Source organism: Anolis sagrei, chromosome 6 (assembly GCF_037176765.1).
Source record: "Anolis sagrei isolate rAnoSag1 chromosome 6, rAnoSag1.mat, whole genome shotgun sequence".
Classification (NCBI taxonomy): Eukaryota; Metazoa; Chordata; class Lepidosauria; order Squamata; family Dactyloidae; genus Anolis; species Anolis sagrei.
This window is the reverse complement of record NC_090026.1, coordinates 24,746,836-24,767,791: the sequence shown is the minus strand read 5'-3', so window position 1 is coordinate 24,767,791 and position 20,956 is coordinate 24,746,836. Positions and strand designations below refer to the sequence as shown.

The following is a 20,956-nucleotide window of genomic DNA, read 5'->3' as shown; positions in this document are numbered from 1 at the left end:
ACCATGATGGGAAGCCATCCATTTGAATTTTCTTGCTTGCATATGTATGATGGGTCTATGGAGTAAGCTGTATGATTTCATTTTCTGAGTTCACCAACTTGGCCAAGGAACCAGAGAAAGGCCTTAATAATTTTCATGAGGTGCTGTTGTAGTCCAACCTTTGATTGTGCCTATACCTGATCTCGGAGCCCCCGGTGGCGCAGTGGGTTAAAGCACTGAGCTGCTGAGCTTGTTGATCGAAAGGTCGCAGGTTCGATTCCGGGGAGCGGCGTGAGCTTCCGCTGTCAGCCCTAGCTTCTGCCAACCTAGCAGTTCGAAAACATGCAAATGTGAGTAGATCAATAGGTACCGCTCCAGCGGGAAGGTAACAGCGGTCCATGCAATCATGCCGGCCACATGACCTTGGAGGTGTCTACGGACAATGCTGGCTCTTCAGCTTAGAAATGGAGATGAGCACCACACCCCAGAGTCAGACATGACTGGACTTAATGTCAGGGGACTACCTTTACCTTTTTATACCTGATCTCACTGGGGATTCTGCAGATCAGCAAGAACATCGGGATTCTTTAAGCCCTGAGAATGAGAGCTGTCTGTTCAAGGGAAGCCACTTTCCAGAAAAGCAGTTCCCTAGAGATGCAAGGTCAGAGGCAGAAATGAGCTCAGGGGAGGAAGATGCAAGAGAGGAATAATAATAATAATAATAATAATAATAATAATAATAATAATAATAATAATAATAGCTTTATTTTTCTACCCCACCTCCATCTCCTCGAAGGGACTCAGGGTGGTTTACATGGGGCCAAGCCCGATCAACACAGTTAAAATGTAGCACATTAAAATACATAACCACAACATAAAACAAAATAAAACAATAACATTATAACAATACATTAAAAATAGACATCAGGAAGATATAACTCTAGGTGGATGAGCTAATGAGCAACAGTTAGATAGAAGATTAATGTTCCGTCAACATAGACAATCTTGTGAAGCAGTGCAAAGGTCAGCTCGCCTATTAATGAAGAAGCCCTTATCAGTTTTGAAAGGACAATGGTCTGGTTTTCTGTCTATATTAGAAAGGCCAGAGGAATATTCCCTCAGTCCAGACAACATTGATTTTGGAGCCAAATCAAACCTTCCAAGGGATTTTTAGTTTCAGGTTTACTTGTGTTCATGCTTCCTGATTCCATGTTTCATGTTCCTGTGGACTGTTCTTGTGTTGAATATTTGGACTTTACCTGCTTTTATATTCCTGGTTTTTGATGCATTTCATGTACTTCGAACTCTGAGGAGTATTCTTATTTTTGGACATTGATTTTTTCACTATTTTGCTGGGTGGTTTTTTATATATATATGCAATAAACTGCTTTGCTATTTTATCTTGAACTGGATTGTGTGTTAAGTACAGAAGTGATTCCCAGCAGTAGAGTGCAACAGGATCACCCTACGGTTAGAATTTGCACATTGTTAGTCCTTTCACATTCTCCCTTCTTCCTGACATTGAACTGGGCCAGGAAAGAGACAAGACCAAAAATAATCCTTTGAGGAAAATATTTTGCTGGTTCTAGACTTAGGGTGTGTCTACAGTGTAGAATTAATGCAGTTCGATGCCGTTTTAGCTGCCATGGCTTAATGCTATCAAATCCTGGGAGTTGTAGTTTGGGTGAGGCAATACTATTCGGGCAGAGAAGACTAAAGACTGTGAAACTCCAACTCTTTTGATTCCATAGCATTAAGCCATTGCGGTGTCAAACTGCATTAATTCAACGCTGTAGATCAAGAGTCCTCAAACTTTGTGAACAGAGGGCCAGGTCACAGTCCCTCAGATTGTTGGAGGGCTGGATTATAATTTGAAAAAAACATGAATGAATTCCTATGCACACTGCACATATTTTATTTGTAGTGCAAAGAACACAAAAAAAATTACAATAATTAAAATGAAGAATAATTTTAACAAATATAAGCTTATTAGTATTTCAATGGGAAGTGTGGGCCTGCTTTTGGCTGATGAGATAGTGTTGTTGTTGTTGTTGTTGTTGTTGTTGTTGTGTGTTTTCAAGTTGTTTCCGACTTAGATTGACCCTGAGCAAGGGCCGGGTAAATGACCTTGGAGGGCTGTATTCGGCCCCCGGGTCTTAGTTTGAGGATCCCTGCTGTAGATGAGCCATCTGTCTTGTTTGGGGTAGATAGAAATCAACAGGATTTAAATTAATCATAAATAAATTGAAGTTCTGTTCATTTCAGTCAAACTGCTTGAAGCATGATTTATTTGGAATATGCCCTAGTCAATACTATGACTTGAACGATGCATTCAAAATCAACTGGATATTACAGAATCATAGTATTAATTTTTGAGGTGATTAAAGAAAGGAATTATTTTAAGCAAGCAAAGTTATGACTTGTATAATCACTGCTGGAAGGAAATGTGGACTTGAATACACCGCCCCAGTTCTGTTTTGGAATGGAAAATGTTCTCTGTTGCATTGTCATGCCAATACTTAAAACCCATTTAACTTGTTGTTTTTTTTAAATTAAAAGTCCATCAATAACTCAGAAACCTTGAGATTAAAGATTCTGTCAGATTTTGCTGCCGGTTCTTGTTACTGTCGAAGTCTTTTTATCCTGAAAGTACAGTTTGTAGACAATTGGAAGGAAAAGCCAAGTTGACATCACGAGGAAGGACTTGCTCAAATGCCAGATTCTTGCAGAATTCCAAGTCTCATCGATTTTGCCATTACATATGCCAAATTAGTAGGCGTGTAAGATGTAATTACAATTAATCATTCTATTCAAGTAGTAATTTGTAATTTAGTGTTTCCATATAAGGAGTGGTAAGTCAGTAGCCCTAATCGAAAGGAACACAGTAGAGAGGCATAACCAGATAGAGAGCAAGGATGGGAATCATGCCATCCTCCAGATGTTGTTGGATTGCAACTCCTAGCAACCCTACCCTAGGTGAAGTTTGCTATAGTCTGAAAATATCAGGAAGGCTGCATGATCCTTATCCTTGGTGCCAGTGGTGTTTCCAGTGTATGGGGAATGGAAATGCTGTAGTGCCAATTCAGCAGTTTGGGCAAACTCAAAATTCAACTGTTGCTGCAACATGACTAAGGAATGTAAAATAAGATGTCCAGATCTCAGTCCAGTCACAAATTTAGTTATGCAGCCAGGTAATTTTAGACATGGGGTTCATCTACATGTACAAATAAATCCAGGGCATACCTCTGACTGCCCTAGAAGGTGAATATAATGTCTGTTTTTGTTCTGCTGCAGTAGCAGAATGATATCCAAGTTGTCCACTAGGTGTGAAAATAGTTCAAATCTGCAGAAACTGTTACTTTACCTTGGATGTCCTTTCTGCTGCCGCCAAACTGGGAGAGGTTCTGGCTATTGCCTTTACTGACATCAGCATAGGTGCCAATGCAACCAGGGAGAAAGAGCAGGATAACCTTTACTTTGCATTATGGACCTGAATTTTCTGGATGTCATTTGGACATGCAGGTTCAACTTAAGATCTCATGCTGGATTTTGGGCCAGCATGGAAAACCCCTTGGTTTTTGGGCCTATGGAATGTGAGCTATTTAGATAATATCTCTTCAATGTATTGTCGAAGGCTTTCATGGCCTGAATCACTGGGGTGTTGTAGGTTTTTCCGGGCTATATGGCCATGTTCTAGAGGCATTTTTCTCCTGACGTTTTGCCTGTGTCTATGGCAAGCATCCTCAGAGGCATCCTCACTACCTCTGAGGATGCTTGCCATAGATGCAGGCAAAAAATGCCTCTAGAACATAGCCATATAGCACGGAAAAACCTACAACAACCCAATGTCCCTTCAATTTGATAAGCCAGTCTTGCTGACTTTGAGTGCTCCACTTGATCATTTGGCCATATGAGGACCAGGATGCCAACTCCAAAGTCCTGCCCTTGATAGTACCACTGTACAGATTCACAAAAAAATTCCCAATCCAGTTTAGCCAAAATGGATGAACAGAGAATCCCTTTGCTGCAAATCCAGCACTCCTGTCAGTTCCAAATACATCTATTGATGTTTTCATTTTGATGTTCAGGATGAACCTCTGTGGTCATTTCTACTCCCTCCTCATTCTTGATGAGTCCAGAGTGAATTTTAGGGAGTCACATTCTTTTATATGACTTCTTTTATAGGAAAGGGAATTTAGTTCTTGTCTGTCCTGGCAATAGTTTTTATCTGCATCTGCACTTTGTTTTGCCACTCGAAAACACTTAAGTGTAGACATGCACCCAACATCCGTATCTTTCAAATCACAGATACATCACTGGTTTCATAAGCCTGATTTTTTTTCCAAAGAGAAATCTCTGGAACCAATTTCATGTCCTTGGTCAAAGGCCAACCAATTATGTCAGCAGAAACATCATAGGAAACTCTCAAGGTCATAATCCCCTGTAAAAATATACATATGCTCAGGTCTTCTGGTTCTGTTTTGTATAGAGCAAGTCTTTCCCTCCTAGACTTTCCAAAAAAAGGAAACACACAAAATCTCCGCAGTCTGCAAGTCCAGGTAAAACCCATCATCTAGCTATTTCAAGAAGCAGATGGTTGATCTCTAGTTTCTAGGATTTGTTCATTTTTTCTCTCTCTAACTAGAGTATATTCAAAACCTAAGAGACACTCTTACTATGTAGCTGGGAATCTGGTGGTTCGAATTAGGAAGACATATTTTTCTTCTTTCTCTTAAAGCAAAAATGCCCTCTTTTGTAAACAAAGGCTGAACGATGACTAAAAACATCAAAATGTTCCTTAATGAGACAATAAGTTGCAGGATGTTTGCTATAGATAATTATAACAGACTTGTGCTTTGGAGGAGAAATTGGGTTGTATTCATATTGTAAAGTTAAAGGTTTCCCCTTAACATTAAGTCTAGCTGTCTCCGACTCTGAGGGGTGGTGCTCATCTCCATTTCTAAGTAGAAGAGCCGGCATTGCCCATAGACACCTCTTAGGTCATGTGGCCAGCATGACTGCATGGAGTGCTGTTACCTTCCTGCCAAAGCAGTACCTATTGATCTACTCACATTTGCATGTTTTTAAACTGCTGGGTTGGCAGAAGCTGGGGCTAACAGCAGGAGCTCACCCTGCATCCTGCCAACCTTTTGGTCGACAAGTTCAGCAGCTCAGCAGTTTGACCAACTGCACCACTATTCATATTGTAGCTGATCTGAAATACCAAACACAAGAGTTGTACTGGAGGACCTAGAGATTCCCACAAATAACATTTTTATCAAATCCACAAATAATTAAATTGTCCATGTAGTCACAATTTTATGATTACTATGTCAAGCTGTAATTAAAGTGGTTCCGAGTTTGAGGGACATGTAGTTGTTTTACACTGAGTTAATATAGATTCCCTAAAACTGAAAAACAAGAATTAAGAATCATTATTCATTTCAGAGAAATTACACTTCTGTTTACAGGTTTTCTTATATCCCATCCTTTCACCCACTTTCCCCATATCTATTTAAAGCCAGATAAAAAGTCCAAGATGTTCCCTAAAGAGAACATCCTATTGTATCTTCCTTCAGCAACTTACCCCACAATTACAGGATGTCAGAGCTTGAAAAGGCTTTCCGTAGGTTTGCAATTTATGGTGAAAGCTCCACCAGCGGCAATGAAATGACAAACAAGAACTTTTCTAAGATGTTGAAAGAGTGTGGTGTGGTGGACGGAGAGACGGTTACCAGCACTGATGTGGACAACATGTTCAACAAATACAAGTGAGTTGCAAGGACAGGGACCAATGGCTGGGTGATCAGTGCCAAAGTCCAAGCCATATAAGTAGATCGCCGTATGGTTGAGAAAGGCAGGCTATAAATATTATAAATAAATAAATAAATAAATAAATAAATGATAGGCTTCAGATGACAAGGGACAATACGAGGGGCATTCATTAAAGATTTCCCCTGACTCACTTCCTGTGGACCAAAAGCAATGAAACTTGGCACAGTTATTAGTCCATCTCTAAATAGGTGCCACCTAGGGACACACACTTCTTCTATCTTTTTAAGCAACTGTAAACACCTCGCTTGTAGAAGTCGACAGATTGCTCCAAAAGCCACATTGTGACTTCAGAAATTAGAGTATCATCATCTGAAAAATGCTTGCCCTTCAAAAATAACTTCATTTTGGAAAGAGGTGGAAGCCTGATGGTGCCAGGTCAGGTGAATGAGGGGGATGAAGTAGAATTTCAAAGCCACAGGAGCATGCTTCCATTTGGGCAGCACATGAGTTGTGAACTGGTGCATTGTCTTGCAGAAGACGGACACTTTTGCCATGTCTCTTGGTTTTGATGGCCTCCTGCAATTTCCACAGTAATGAAGCATAGTGCTCCAGTGATCATGGCCCCCTTTTCCTAGGAAATCCATCAATACCACTCTGTGCTGGTCCCAAAATACTGTGAGCATGACCTTGCCTGTCGAGAGTTCGGAACATGCCTTCTTTAGAGGCGGTGAGTCATGATGCTTCCATTGCATTGACTGGACTTTATTCTCAGGATCATAGTGATGGGCCCAGCTTTCATCCTGTGTGATCAGTCTATTGAAAAGGTCCTCCTGGTTTCCATGGCACATCGTCAATAGAGCCTGAGAGCATTAAACTCTTTCCTGCTTCTAGAAAGGTGTGAGCAGCCAGGGAACCTAGCGAGGGGATAAATTATGCATGTGAAGATGGTCTTGGATGATTTTCCCCCACAGACCCCAACACTAACCTTGATATTTTGGCCTAGGTGGCAAATGGTTATGAGCTGATTTTCCAAAATGATGACCTCCACCTGTTGGATGGTGTGTTCATCAATAGCAGAGTTGGATGGAATTGGAGCTGTTTCCACCAAAGTCCGACCACATTTGAATTCACGGTGCCAGTTCTTGACTACATCATATGATGGAGAATCATCACCATAAACCTTTTTCATCTCATCAAATGTCTCCTTTGGTGCGCAGCCTTTCAAGTAAAGGAACTTGATGACTGCTCTGTATTCTACAGGGTCCATTATCACACCTCACACCACTTCAGCACCTGTAAAACCAAGACCGTTATCAGTTCTGAGTTGTAAATTAGCACATAACCTATAGAGACTTGTATCATCACACATGTGCAGTTTGAGCTCCCTGTGATAAATAGGAATGGGTCAGGGGAAATCTTTAATGAACACCACTCATATATTGACTGTTCCTCTAAGAAGCCATTCCCTTCCATTGGAGAGCAGAACTGTTTGCTACATAGCTTCTCTTGAATCTCCTAAACTAGTTTGCTTTCTTGGAAGTGAAAGAAGACACCAACTATCCACCATTCTTTAAGTATGAGTCAGTCCGGTTACCTGTTTGTGGCTTGGGGAGGAATTTCCATCTTGTCATTTAACTCAGGATGAAACTTGTGCCCAAGTCTTGCCAGATCCAAGTGCCACTGGATGTGGTTCTCTTTAGCACCGATCTCTTTAGCATTATTCTGTTTTGGACACATCCCACCCAGAATATTGTGTCCAGTTCTTCCAGTTGGGTTCCTTCCAACAAATCTGTAGAAGAGAGATCCATCCATTTCCCATGAGTATCCAGGAAGTGTTAATGAGAAAGATGGTGACAATGCAGGTATGCTAAACATAATAGATTGTGGGAATCACAGATAACTGTCCTTTCTCTCCACCACCCCCAGATACAAGGGAGCCCGAAACATCAATTACATTGAGTTCCAACAAGCCCTTAAGGAGCTGAGTGGAAAGCGCTTTAAGGGCAAGTCCCCCGAGGAGGCTTTGCATGCCATCTTCAAGCTGATGGAGGGCAAAGAGCCAGACAACCTGGGATCCACAGTGAGTGTTACTTTCCTGAGATATGGGAGCCCATTACATGTAAAGAATGTTCGGCAGCCTACGATATTTTATACTTCTGTGAGATATTTTATACTTCTGTGTTATATTTCTGGCAGAAAAATTGTACAGAATGTATGTTCCTGGGAAGCACAGCTTTTATAAGAGAGAGATTTTAATCTTTATGATTGCAAAGATATATGTGAAAGCTTTTGTGAACAAGGCTTGTTAAAATGTTTGAAGGCGGAGAAGTAAAGAGTTTCCTTAGATGGAAACAAGGCTTTGGTGCCTCACCGAACTCTTAATATTTTTTTAAAAAATAGGACACATCTTTCATAATTCAGTTCTTGGAGCAAAATTTGGGTAATCTGAATTCAGAAGTATATATTTTAGTTCAACAGAAGTCATGGTTTTGATTATTTTTAACTGAAACCTCTTTTTGTGTGTGTCAGGAGTGACTTGAGAAACTGCAAGTCACTTCTGGTGTTAGAGAATTGGCCGTCTGCAAGGATGGTGCCCTGGGGATGCCTGGATGTTTTTGATGTTTTGCCATCTTTGTGGGAGGCTTCTCTCATATCCCTGTGTGGGGAGCTGGAGCTGACAGAGGGAGCTCATTCCACTCTCCCCAGACTTGAACCTCCAACCTGTCCATCTTCATTCCTGCCGGCACAAGGATTTAACCCATTGCGCACTGGGGGGGTCAATTTCTATACTATTCCCTCTAAATGTTATGCCTAAAATGCTACGATGTATGGGAAATGTTTAGTCCAACAGCCATGAAAATCAATAATTATCATTTGTATTCTAAATTTGGAATATTTTCTTCATTTTCTTTTTTTATTTTTGTTTCTTTATTTGGTAAATTTGCAAACTTAAGTATTAATTGATTGGGTTTTTAAAAATGTCACTGATATGTCTCCTTGTTGCAACAAATCTGCCCAGTTGTTTGTGCAATGTTTAGATGTTGTCTCTGGAAGAGGAGACAGTTAGCACATCAACAGGGCCTCTAAACGTATTATTTTGCATGCACTGGAATCAACCCAGCATGAAAACAATAATCATTTATTTGTTGCTTGCCTACATTTCAGAAATCTGTTGCAGCCAGTGTGGTGGAAAGATTGACCGATACAAGCAAATACACGGGCTCTCATAAGGAACATTTTTGCAATACTGGCAAAGGCAAAGGTTTAACTGGGCAGTTAGATGTGGCTGACAAGGGCCATGTCGGGGCTTGCAAGGGAACCTATGACAAGACCCACTAAATGTGCAAGGAAACTTGCAGTGTCTTCTGAAAGCTTACTTCTTTTTCCTGGCCATGGAACTGGGAATTTAATAAACAACTCTTCTAGCAATTCTCTCTGGCATGTTATGTTTCTATTTATCTGAGTGAATGATCACTCAGCTGGCTTACTATGGATGGATCCACCAACATATACTTAAGGAATTATTCTGAAGGCATACACCCTGCAACAAAAACTAGAGTTTGGAGATACAAGGAACCCATCTGGAGACTATCCCTGACAAAGTCAAGAAGACACAATTTGCATTTTAGGTCATTTTTCCCCATTGTGTTAGACTTCTGAGCACATGCCTTGCCTTCCCTTTCAGAATCTGAGTAGCTAAATGCATCTTTGGTAGTAGAGTGAGGTTTCCAGTAATGTATTAGGGTTTTTGTGAAATATCTAGGTGATGCAAAAGAGCAACTCTCTAAAGTGGCAACTGCCAAACTTGGTCACAATCTCAGATCATCCTGAATCAAAATGACAGAAGGATCCCAAAGAGACTAGACTGGAGGATGGCGTTCTCATTGTGTGACAACTAAAAGTGAAAACTCAGCTCAACAGGATGTAATAACTTCTTGGACACAGGATATAAGACATGAATTGTTCTGACCCCTACCACATTCTGTCTATTGGAGTTCACAATGAAATAATGGATTCCACTGTTTGTCTGCTATGATGGTAAATCTTAATAATAATAATAATAATAATAATAATAATAATAATAATAACTTTATTTATATTCCATCCTTCTCCCCCAGGGAGTGGATTACAGCATTTACATACATAGACAAACATTCAATGCCTTTACAGTCATATACAATGAACACACACAAACAAAGGCAAAGGCTCCTTCTTTCATTTCCAGCTTCTGGAGGTGGTTCTCATCTCTGGCTCTGGGGAGGTACTTTTCTCCATTTTCAAGGTGAGGAGCCTGTGTTGACAACTCCTGGTTGTGTGTCTGGCAAAATTATTTGGAGTGTCTCTTTGTCTTTCCCTGCCAAAGCAGTACCTATATATATCTAATCATATTTGCATGTTTTTGAACTGCTAGATTGGCAGGAGCTGGAGCTGACAGACGGGATTCCAACTGACAACCTTTAGGTCAGCAGTTCAGCCAAACTTCAGGTCAGCAGTTCAGCAGCACAAGGGTTTAACACATTTCACCACCGCAGCCCCTTGCCCATTTTATGTCACAGACTATAGTCTTTGTAGAGAGGATGTGATTTTGGAGAGCCAGTGCTGATGGCAGTAAAATGCCATTCCTAATTGCCCATCCATAAATTCACTAGAGACATGTGTTAGCTGTACACCACAAGTCAACTGTATTCAGCAAAACCAGTGCTGTGTGAGAATCAATGTGGTGTAGTGGCATAAATATTGTAACAATACTCTTGAAAACCAGGGTTTGAATCCTAGCTTGATCATAGAAACCCATCGAGTGACCTTGGGCAGTTCACACTCACTTAGCCTCAGAAGATGACAACGGTTTGAAATCTTCACTGTATAATGACTTGAAAGATTTTTAAAAAATAAAATGATGAATAGATGGTACTTGATACCAGAAATGATTGGTAAGATGTATAAAAATAGTTCTAGTGTCTGTTGGAAATGCAGGGGAAAGGTGGGCACTTTTTATCATATGTGGTGGTGATGTAAAAAGCCCAGAAATACTGGGCGCAAATATATATAATTTTAGAAGAAATTTTTGAAGCCAAATTTGAATTGAAATCTGAACTTTATCAGCATGGAATGTTACATGAGCAATTTGATACAAAATGTGTAAGATTATTGCTATACATAATAACAGCAGCAAGAATGACCTATGCTCAAAGATGGAAAGACTCCAAGATTCCATCCCAAAACAATTAGCTTATAAAAATAAACAAATTTGTGGAAATTGATAAACTTACTACGTTGATAAAGAAGAAATCTCTAACTAACTTTAAGAAAGACTGGGATCTGTTTATTGTGTTCCTGCAGCAAAGATGCGGCCAAATCCCCATCACTTGTTTTTTTAGACTTGTTGTTGTTGTTCATTCGTTCAGTCGTCTCCGACTCTTCGTGACTAGAAGTGTGTTATTATGCAGGGAAAGGATGTACCAGTGGTTGCTTTTCACTAAATGGGTGTAGAAAACAGAAAATATAACCACCAGACAGTAAGTGTAAAGCCCTTAGATTAGTTAATATTGTTTGTAGTTTGTAGTTATTGGGTTTTTTTTATGTTTAGGATGTAGTATTTTCCAAAAAAGAGTAATTTTAATCTTTTGTAGTTGATGATGTTCTTTTGTTTTACTCTGTCTTAATTGTTGTTCATTCGTTCAGTCGTCTCCGACTCTTCGTGACCTCATGGACCAGCCCATGCCAGAGCTCCCTGTCGGCCATCACCACCCCCAGCTCCTTCAAGGTCAGTCCAGTCACTTCAAGGATGCCATCCATCCTTCTTGCCCTTGGTCGGCCCCTCTTCCTTTTGCCTTCCACTTTCCCCAGCATAATTGTCTTCTCTAGGCTTTGCTGTCTCCTCATGATGTGGCCAAAGTACTTCAACTTTGTCTCTAGTATCCTTCCCTCCAGTGAGCAGCCGGGCTTTATTTCCTGGAGGATGGACTGGTTGGATCTTCTCGCAGTCCAAGGCACTCTCAGCACTTTCCTCCAACACCACAGCTCAAAAGCATCGATCTTCCTTCGCTCAGCCTTCCCTAAGGTCCAGCTCTCACATCCATAGGTTACTACAGGGAATACCATGGCTTTGACTAGGCAGATCTTTGTTGTCAGTCTAATGTCTCTACTCTTTACTATTTTATCGAGATTGGACATTGCTCTCCTCCCAAGAAGTAAGCGTCTTCTGATTTCCTGGCCACAGTCTGCATCTGCAGTAATCTTTGCGCCTAGAAATACAAAGTCTGTCACGGCCTCCACATTTTCTCCCTCTATTTTCCAGTTGTCAATCATTCTTGTTGCCATAATCTTGGTTTTTTTGACGTTTAGCTGCAACCCGGCTTTTGCGCTTTCTTCTTTCACCTTGATTAGAAGGCTCCTCAGCTCCTCCTCGCTTTCGGCCATCAGAGTGGTGTCATCTGCATATCTGAGGTTGTTGATGTTTCTTCCAGCAATTTTTACCCCAATTTTTATCCCTGTCTTAATTTAAAAAATCATAAAAAAGAAGACAACAGCATGACCATATCTGAGAAAAGTCCATTATAGGTTTGCCTTAGGGTTGACATAAGTTGGAAATGCCTTAAAGGCACACAATACAATACAATTTGAATTGTGTGTAACTCATAAGTCTCTCTCCAGTCAAATAAACAGGGTAATGTTATTTGTATGTGATGCATTTATTAGCAGAACACTGGATGCATTATCTTAGTGTGTGGTGGTGTTTCTCTGCAAATTCTAGAGATAAACTAGATTTTATTTCCTTAATTGTTTCTTTTTTGTCTTTTTTCACAGACAAAAAGCTATTTTGTGCTTGCTACTGGCTAAATCAGTGGTTCTCAACCTGTGGGGAGCAGCTCAGCAGTGGGCCACGAGGACGAAAATCCGGTCCACAAACCTCCTTTTTATTTTATTATTTTATTTTATTTTATTTATTTATTTATTTATTTATTTATTTATTTTATTTTATTTTATTATTTTATTTTATTTTATTTTATTTTATTTTATTTTATTTTATTTTATTTTATTTTATTTTATTTTATTTTATTTTATTTTATTTATTTTATTTTATTTTATTTTATTTTATTTTATTTTATTTTATTTTATTTTATTTTATTTTATTTTATTTATTTCCACAGAGCTAACCAGCCCTGCCCCATTTGGTACAAATGTTGGAGAGTGGTCCCTGGTCACAGTGGGCTCTGGTCAAAGCGGGCCCTGGTCAAAGTGGGCCCTGGTCAAGGGCGTCCAGCTCAAAAAAAGGTTGGGAACCACTGGTCTAGATATTTCAAGGGCAAGCATATTGCAAGTGAGGTTGACCATGATGTCATAGACAATTTGATGATGTCACAATTCCCAATACAAACTGTATGTCCAAGCCACTAGTGTAACTGGCACAGAGCAGGCCATCTCCTCCCTGGAAGGAAGACACCCAAGAGGGAACCAGGCAGGGTTTCAACATCTATCAACTCAGGTAACCCAAGTTTCAAATGAATGCAAGTGTTGTTGGTGGAAATGTGGTTGCCCCAGGCACTGCACAGGAGCTGTGCAGTGTTAACTCCAGGGTTGTAACTACTGTATATACTCACTTTAGTCAGAAGATCAACCCCAAAAAATTGTGTCAACTTATCCGAGGGTCAGATAAGTACTGTGCCTTAACTCTTATCTAAAAAAGAACCAGAGTGGCAAAAATGAGAGCCTAGTCCATTTCAAGACAGTCTGAAAGAACACTGCTCGCCTCTACTGTCTCTGACATGGTGCTACTTCTGGCTTTTTTGATTTCCTGAGTGGGAAAATTGTGGCTGTGATGGCCAGGAGTGGCTGCCCACTCCTCCAAAGGGGCACTGGTGTTTTCCCTCCTCTGCAAAATGACCTTTGACTTATCCATGAGTAATGTTAAAATCTGTAATTTTGGCTCAGACTTGTTCTTGACTTATATATGATATCAATTTATACACAAGTATGTATAGTAGATGTTTTCTGTTTAGATTTGAGAACCTCTTCACCATTTTTGAGCAAGATTGACAATTTTAGAGCATTACATTTGTACACTTGTGGCCATCAGTTTGCAGCGATTGAAGAAAGCAAAGGGTGCAAGTGGGCAAAGAGAGAAACTGATAGTTTAAAAACAGCAAAAAAATTGGAGCAATACAAAAATAAATCGGAACTGTTCCTGCCAAATCAGGATCATTGGAGGTTATGTTTTTAGGCTGTGGAAGGGCTCATAAAATAGGTAAAAATGTGGACTAACCCCATAGCTGCTGAGAGCAGAAGTACTGTATGAACCTCATCATATTAGGCAACAAGGGTAACAGCAGGGGGATTCATTGGGTATCACATCGAATCTATGGGGCAGCAGGGGAATCCATTGGCTTGCACCCTACATCATACACAGCACTGACTTCCACATCATACGGGGGAAAGCATCATTGCCTGCTTCCTCCTGTGCTGTCCACATTGCTGGCATCAAGAACACATGAAGCCTCCTGTACTATCATTGCTGTGTCATACGATGCTTTCATAACAGTTGGGGGATGGATCCCTGCTGGAAGTAGCTGTGCATTGTTTGATGGGATCCAGAAGATTCCGTCCCCGAACTGTGCTGAAAGCATCCTCCGACAGGGGAAGTTTGCCTGTGTGATGAAGTGCTATATCATCAATTAAAGCAACTCAAGGAGGATTTACTCTGGACCTTACAGGAAACTCTGGAGTGATCCTGGCTTTTCAAAGGTGTTGACCACTGAATCAGGCTACATTTGGCCTGATCCACTGTCCACACATCCAATGGACCTAACAGTGGTATTGCCAGCCACCAAAAAATCCCTGCCAGACATTTGGTGAGATCATACCAGAGCAGTCAGCCATGTATTTCTGGTGAGATTGCACCAGAGCACTCAGCAAACCTTTGGCAAGGAGCTACTTGTGGCTGGTAGTGCATTAGCCCAAGTACATCTTTGGCTTGGCCAACCGTGTGGACCCCTAAAGAACTCCAGGAATGTTCTTGAGCTGCAATGGGAAAGGGAAAGTAAATTTACACACAAGAGCAATTGCCACCAGATCATCTCCTGTTGCCTCCTGTCACGTCCTTTTCTCATAACTACAGGAGGAATGGCAAATCTGGAACCAACCTTCCGTAAGTTTGCCACTTATGGGGACACAGCTGCCTCCGGCAATGACATGACAAGCAAGAACTTTACTAAGATGATGAAGGAATGTGGTGTCTTGGATGGGAAAACAGTGACCGGTACTGATGTGGACATTCTCTTCAGCAAAGTCAAGTGAGTTGGCGGGGTAGGATGGGCATTTTAGTGGTGATAGTATGGTTGCAACTAAATGAATAGATAGGGTTGCTTCATATTTATTTAGTCATTTCACTAGTTGTGTGGTATTAGTGTTCTCTATGGGAAAATAAGTCATAAAGGCTAAAATATCTGTTTAAACCTTATTAATATCATGAAATAGTTCCTCATAGCTATTAGTCATTCTTACCAGAGGCTGCTTCTGTGCATGAAACAAAATTGGGTGGTGGAGTCCTGAGCTTATAGAATTGTTCATCTGAGTCTAAGAGAAGGATCACTGTAATGCATTTCTTTTTTTTAGAGATCCTTACTTATAAGTAGAAAATAAACACTGTTTAGAGATGACTGTGGGCCCATCCAGACAGTACCTTTATCCCAGGAGATTCTGCAACAAATAGGAGGGTGGCCAGATGCCGTTCCCTGTAAACCTGGAAGCAATCGCTACAAAAGGCAAAAACCGTGAGATTTCCTGGTGCAGGAATATTGTGGTTTTGAGCCGAATATCCGGATCTTCCCATGTCTGTATGTCCCTGCACTCAGCAATCACGGGATTTTTTTTATTTGGGGTTGTTCCCAGGTTTTAGATGCTTGTTCCTGATTGGTCAGTTCCTAAGTAGAAGGTGACACTCTAGTAGAAGGCAAAAACTTTGTGTGCCAAAAACTTCATGAAATGTGTGGAGGGCACAGTTTCACTGGCCTGCACATGGAACGGAACTTTTGCAGTGATTCGCATAACAAAATCTCAGCATATCCATATCTTGTGGGGTTTTAAAAAAACTGCAGTTTCCAGCAGCCGTCTTGGGAGCTTCTAAATCTTGGAAGAAAGGATCAACAGAGGACAACAGAGGCAGAAATCCTGGGAGCAACGGGTCTGTGTGTGGACCTCTTCTGAAGTCCTGGGATTTTTTGCCCCTCACTAAAACCCATGATTTAGTGCTGTCTGGAAGTGCCCTGTACCAGAAAATTATTCCCTATTATTCTTGTTTCTATATGCAACGAGTTAAGGTTTTTTAAAAATATAGTGTAACATTAACATTCTATTCCACCTGCAATGCAAAGTGGTCAAGTTAAGTACAGGCATACCTCAGTTAACAAAGTCTCTAACAAAGACTTTTTTTGCAAAGACTTTCTCATCCTTCCAACCATATTTTCTTCTTAACCCTCTATCTGGAGTTAGTAGGTCTGTGTGTTCAGCAGCATCAGAGTTAGGAAAGTGTAGCCACCAAAACTGAAATTATTAGAAAAGTGGAAGCTGGTGAAACAAAATAAATAATCCTTAGACATATTTTAGAAGAAGCTTTCATGTGGGTTCTTGATGGTACTGAATGTATACTTATGCAAGGTTTAATTGACCTATGACCTTATCACATGGGGTGCCCCCCCCCCGATGTTGTTTTGCCAGCAAGTATAGTGAAACTGCAGGCACGAGGGGCAAATCGATTGCCCAAATAGTGCAGAAGCTTCCCGTGTTGTGGGGGAAATGTCCAGCAATGCTTTAACTCCAGTTGGGGGCAGAGCCAGATTCAGAAGTCACGTGATGTTGTGTGATGTCTGCCGTGGGGCTCCGTCTCAGAAGAAGACTCTAAGCATCCTAGGATGCTTATTTTTGGCAATGTGATGAGGTCCCTAGTTGCATGTGCATATTACACTACGTAACATGATTTTTATTTCTGGGTTATAGATGTCATTTCCTAATTGGTTCTACCACAAAAACATAAAAAAGTTTATTAAACTCCAAAAACATTGTTTTTGTGAGACGTCGTGCAGCACATTTTGCTATACCTTTTCAATGACTATCTCATAGGACCTCATCAGATGGGGTGAATTCAGTATCCTTGGAAGCTTTCACCCCATCTAGAAAATGGAGCCCCATGCTGGACATCACGTTGTGTGAGTTTCAGCAGAGGTCCCACCCCCAACCAGGGAGAAAGCGTCGCAGGATGCTTCCTCCCCAACACGGGAGGCTTCCCGTGTTGTGTTGGCCCCAATGGAGCCAACACGGGACCTCACTGTGAGGGTGATGCTTTTGCCATGTGATGGGAAAAGCGTTGCGGAGAGGGAGCTGTGCGCGGGGCAACAGATTTGCTCTGCTGCTCCCTCTTTCCTCCCAGATGCCAGATGCTTTTTTTGGCCTTTATGATGAGGCTGATAGAGTCTCAACCACTTCAACTTAGTTTGTGGCAACCGCAAAGGCAAAATTTTTCGAGTACAACTACTTTCAAAGGAAGTGCCACATAATTAAATAGGGAATAACACTTTCAAACCAGGAACAGATTTTTTTTTCCAAATTTTGTTACATAGTATTAGTTATGCATTTTTTTAAAAAAATACTGGAACTTTTTAAATTATTATTCTGCTTTTATTATGTAGTAGCGATTTCTAATTTTTCCATGCTATCCGTGCCTCTAGTACAACATTTTGTTTAAACATTAATATCCGGGAAAACATCTGCTTTGAGGTATACAAGCTGAATACCCCTTATCTGAAATACTTGAGACCAGGGGTGTGTTGGATTTATGATTCTGGAATACAGCTATTTTGCGTTTCACTTTTAGCGAAATTGCTGTTTCGCGGTTTTAAAAATAAATATTAATTTAAAATATATATCACAATATTTTCGCTATTTTGCGGGTTTTTGCCGCCACCTCTCCAAGACGCTTTCCCTCCTCAGTCTTCCCTCCCTCCCTACAGCCTTGAAGGACCTTTCCTTCCTTTCCTTGACTCTCTCTCTCTTCACCTGGCAAAGGGATAGGCAAGGAGGGCTTGCTTCCTTTCCTTCTTTTCTTTGCAGCCACTGCACTGACAGGGAGGTGAAGGGAGCCGTGGGAGGGGGGGAGGAGGAGGAGGAAGAGGAGGAGAAGTACTCAGTAAAACAGAAACAGGGTTTATTTTAAGTGTATAAAGACTTTAAAAAGTGTATAACTACTAAAATAATGTATAAATATTAAAATACTATTAAAATAAATAGAGCGTTCCTGCTTCACGGATTTTCACTTATCACGGGTGGTCCTGGAACATAACACCCGCGATAAGTGAGGGAACACTGTATCTATATTTGCATATATGTACATGACCTTGGAGATGGGACTCGAGTATAAACCTAAGATTTATTTATGTTTTATATACACCTTATATACATAGCCTGAAGGCAGTGTTATACAATATTTGAATAACTTTGTGCATCAAACAGTTTGTGTACACTGAACTATCAGAAGGCAAAAGTTTCACTATCTCAGTCACCCATGTAGACAACTTTACATCTTGGAGTGTTTTGGATAAGGGATGTTAAACCTGTATATGTATCTACTAAACTATTGATATATCACTTTTTTGTCTGCTGCTGTCCTTATGCATCACTAGGGCCAAGAATGCCCGTAATATCACATATCCAGAGTTTCTGGAGGCCCTAAAAGAACTGAGTACTAAACGCTTCAAAGGGAAGTCACCAGATGAGGCATTGAAAGCTATCCACAACCTGATAGATGGCAAAGAACCTGGCAATGTTGGCACCACGGTGAGTGTCAAGGAGCAGGCCTAAGAAGACATGTAATTCCCATGACCATAGAAAAATTGGTATAATTCATCACACTAGAGAATGAATCCACTTTAAATCCAGTTCCTGCCTCCAGCAGAATTCTGGGGTTTGCAGTTAAGTGAGGTTATTGAAGGCTCCTCCCTAAACTACAAACCCCAGAAACCAGATTTAAAGTGGATTCATTCTCTAGTGTGATGAGGTCCTGAAAAAACAGTGGAAACCTTTTAGAATAATATGGCCAAGGGTGAGTACAGGGAAGGATCTCAGAATTGATGGTGTATTTATATTGCAGTGTGAGATGGGTCACTGCCTCACAGGCAGCTGGCAGGTTTGCCTGTCCCTACCCTTGGTTTTGCTTCTAGTTCAGTACTCAAAATAATCCCACAATGCTTCTGAATTCTCTTTATGGAAAGATGTGGTCTCTGGCCTGAATGAGATCCTGAGACCTTTCTGAAAGGTACCCAGGAAACCATCCCTAGGGATGGTGGAGGAAATGTTTTGCCCCAAATGACCAACTGCATTCCCCTACAATTCTGCAGTACACTATTGACCATATCATACAGGAGCCCCCGGTGGCACAGTGCGTTAAACCCTTGTGACAGCAGGATTGAAGACTGACAGGTCGCAGGTTCGAATCCGGGGAGAGTGTGGATGAGCTCCCTCTGTCAGCTCCAGCTCCCCATGTGGGGAGATGAGAGAAGCCTCCCACGAGGATGGTAAAACATCAAAACATCCGGGCATCCCCTGGGCAACATCCTTGCAGAGGGCCGATTATTTCACACCAGAAGCGACTTGCAGTTTCTTAAGTCACTCCTGACATGAAAAAACTCCCAATTTTATGTTGTTTTGGAGCAATTTTTGCACTCCCATCCAATTCCAAGCCTTTCTCCAAATTGACCGGACTCTTGTCACTACTCCTTATGAGGAAAAGTTTGTACTGTTGGACCTCCACAGGTTCTGCATCCATGTATTCAACCAACCGTGACTCAAAAATATTAGAAAGAAAAATCTAGCACTCATTTGAGTTGTTTGCCATTTTATATAAGGGACACAATTTTACTATTGCATATACTGGAACTTGACCATCCATGGATTTTGGTATCCATGGTTGGCGCTAGAACCAAACTGTGGTGGATACTGAGAATTCACTGTACGGACTGAAGGGTGGCGTCTAGAGGTCTAACTTGCTTCTTGCATATCTTGCAGAAATCTGTCGCTGCTGGTGCAGTGGACAGACTGACAGACACCAGCAAGTACACAGGATCGCACAAAGAGCGTTTCGATGAAAGTGGCAAGGGCAAGGGGATAGCTGGGCGTGCCGACTTGGCTCATAACACCGGCTACGTTGGAAACTACAAGGGAGCTGGAACCTATGACAAGTCCCATTAGGGGTGGATGGAGATGTGCCATGCCTCCTGAGGACCTGCCTGTCCCTCTTGGCCATGGGAGGGGAGGACAATAAAACACCGCTCTGACTCATTGCTTTCTTGTGTCTCTCTCTGGCATCTCAAAGAGGAAGCGCTCTTAACGTCCACCTCACCTTCAAAGCCCCACCTAATATACTCATGTCTTGATTTGTGGTGCAAGGAAAATCCACATCATGTTTTAGTTTGTTATTTTGAATGTGTGCCTTCAAATAATTTCTGATTTATGAAGACTCTGGGGAGTTTTCTTTGGAAGATTTGTTCAGAGGGAATTGGCATTTGCCTTTCTCTGGGATAGAGAGTATGACTTACCCAAGGTCACCCAGTGGGTTTCTGTGATTGAGCTTAGCCTCCTGCAGTCCTAATTCAACTACCAAACCACAACACCACATCTCTGCGTCTAACTGTAGTTGGATTTGTTGGGAATCAAGAACTGTTAGGCTCAGAAATAATCCTCACTTGTGGGTGATTCCACAAAAATATAGCAGAGTGCCAGAAGAACAGTTCATTACCAGCAGAAGCTTACATGCAAAGAGCAAGGATGCTTTCCATTCAACAGGATGGAACAGGATTGCAGATCCACAACTTCATAGGTTCTAAAAATATGTTTATTTAAGCCATTATGGATAGGAAAGGTTCTTGGAGCTGACTAGCTTCACTGAGCTATCTTCTAAGAAAAAGAAGGAAAAATAACAAAATAGCCATATCTACTACATCTTGCCAGGACAATGGCAAGGTGCCTCCTCACTGTAGGAGAACAAATGGAAGAGACACCCAGAAAATGGAGATAGGCTATAAAAATACCTTTAAAGAGGAAATTACATCTTCCCTGAAGAGATCACATTGCTAAGTATTCAAAGGGGGAGGAGATAGTGGCATGCAGGATGAGCAAGACAAATCCCTTCTAAGCCCCTTCTTGAGACAGACATGAA

At 41.1% G+C, this 20,956-nt stretch overlaps 2 protein-coding genes across 2 annotated transcripts; both read left to right on the top strand.

The window, feature by feature from the left end:
• The first annotated feature begins 5,580 nt into the window (after nucleotides 1-5,580).
• LOC132779398 (tubulin polymerization-promoting protein family member 2-like) lies at nucleotides 5,581-9,093 on the top strand. The gene is made up of 3 exons (XM_060783092.2): nucleotides 5,581-5,750; nucleotides 7,681-7,834; nucleotides 8,920-9,093. Exons 1-3 carry the CDS (start codon nucleotides 5,581-5,583, stop codon nucleotides 9,091-9,093), a joined length of 498 nt encoding a protein of 165 aa, XP_060639075.2.
• A 5,781-nt stretch (nucleotides 9,094-14,874) lies between these two features.
• TPPP2 (tubulin polymerization promoting protein family member 2) lies at nucleotides 14,875-20,103 on the top strand. Its single transcript, XM_060783091.2, has 3 exons — nucleotides 14,875-15,044; nucleotides 18,426-18,579; nucleotides 19,807-20,103. Exons 1-3 carry the CDS (start codon nucleotides 14,875-14,877, stop codon nucleotides 19,987-19,989), a joined length of 507 nt encoding a protein of 168 aa, XP_060639074.1. The 3' UTR covers nucleotides 19,990-20,103.
• Nucleotides 20,104-20,956: the final 853 nt, after the last annotated feature.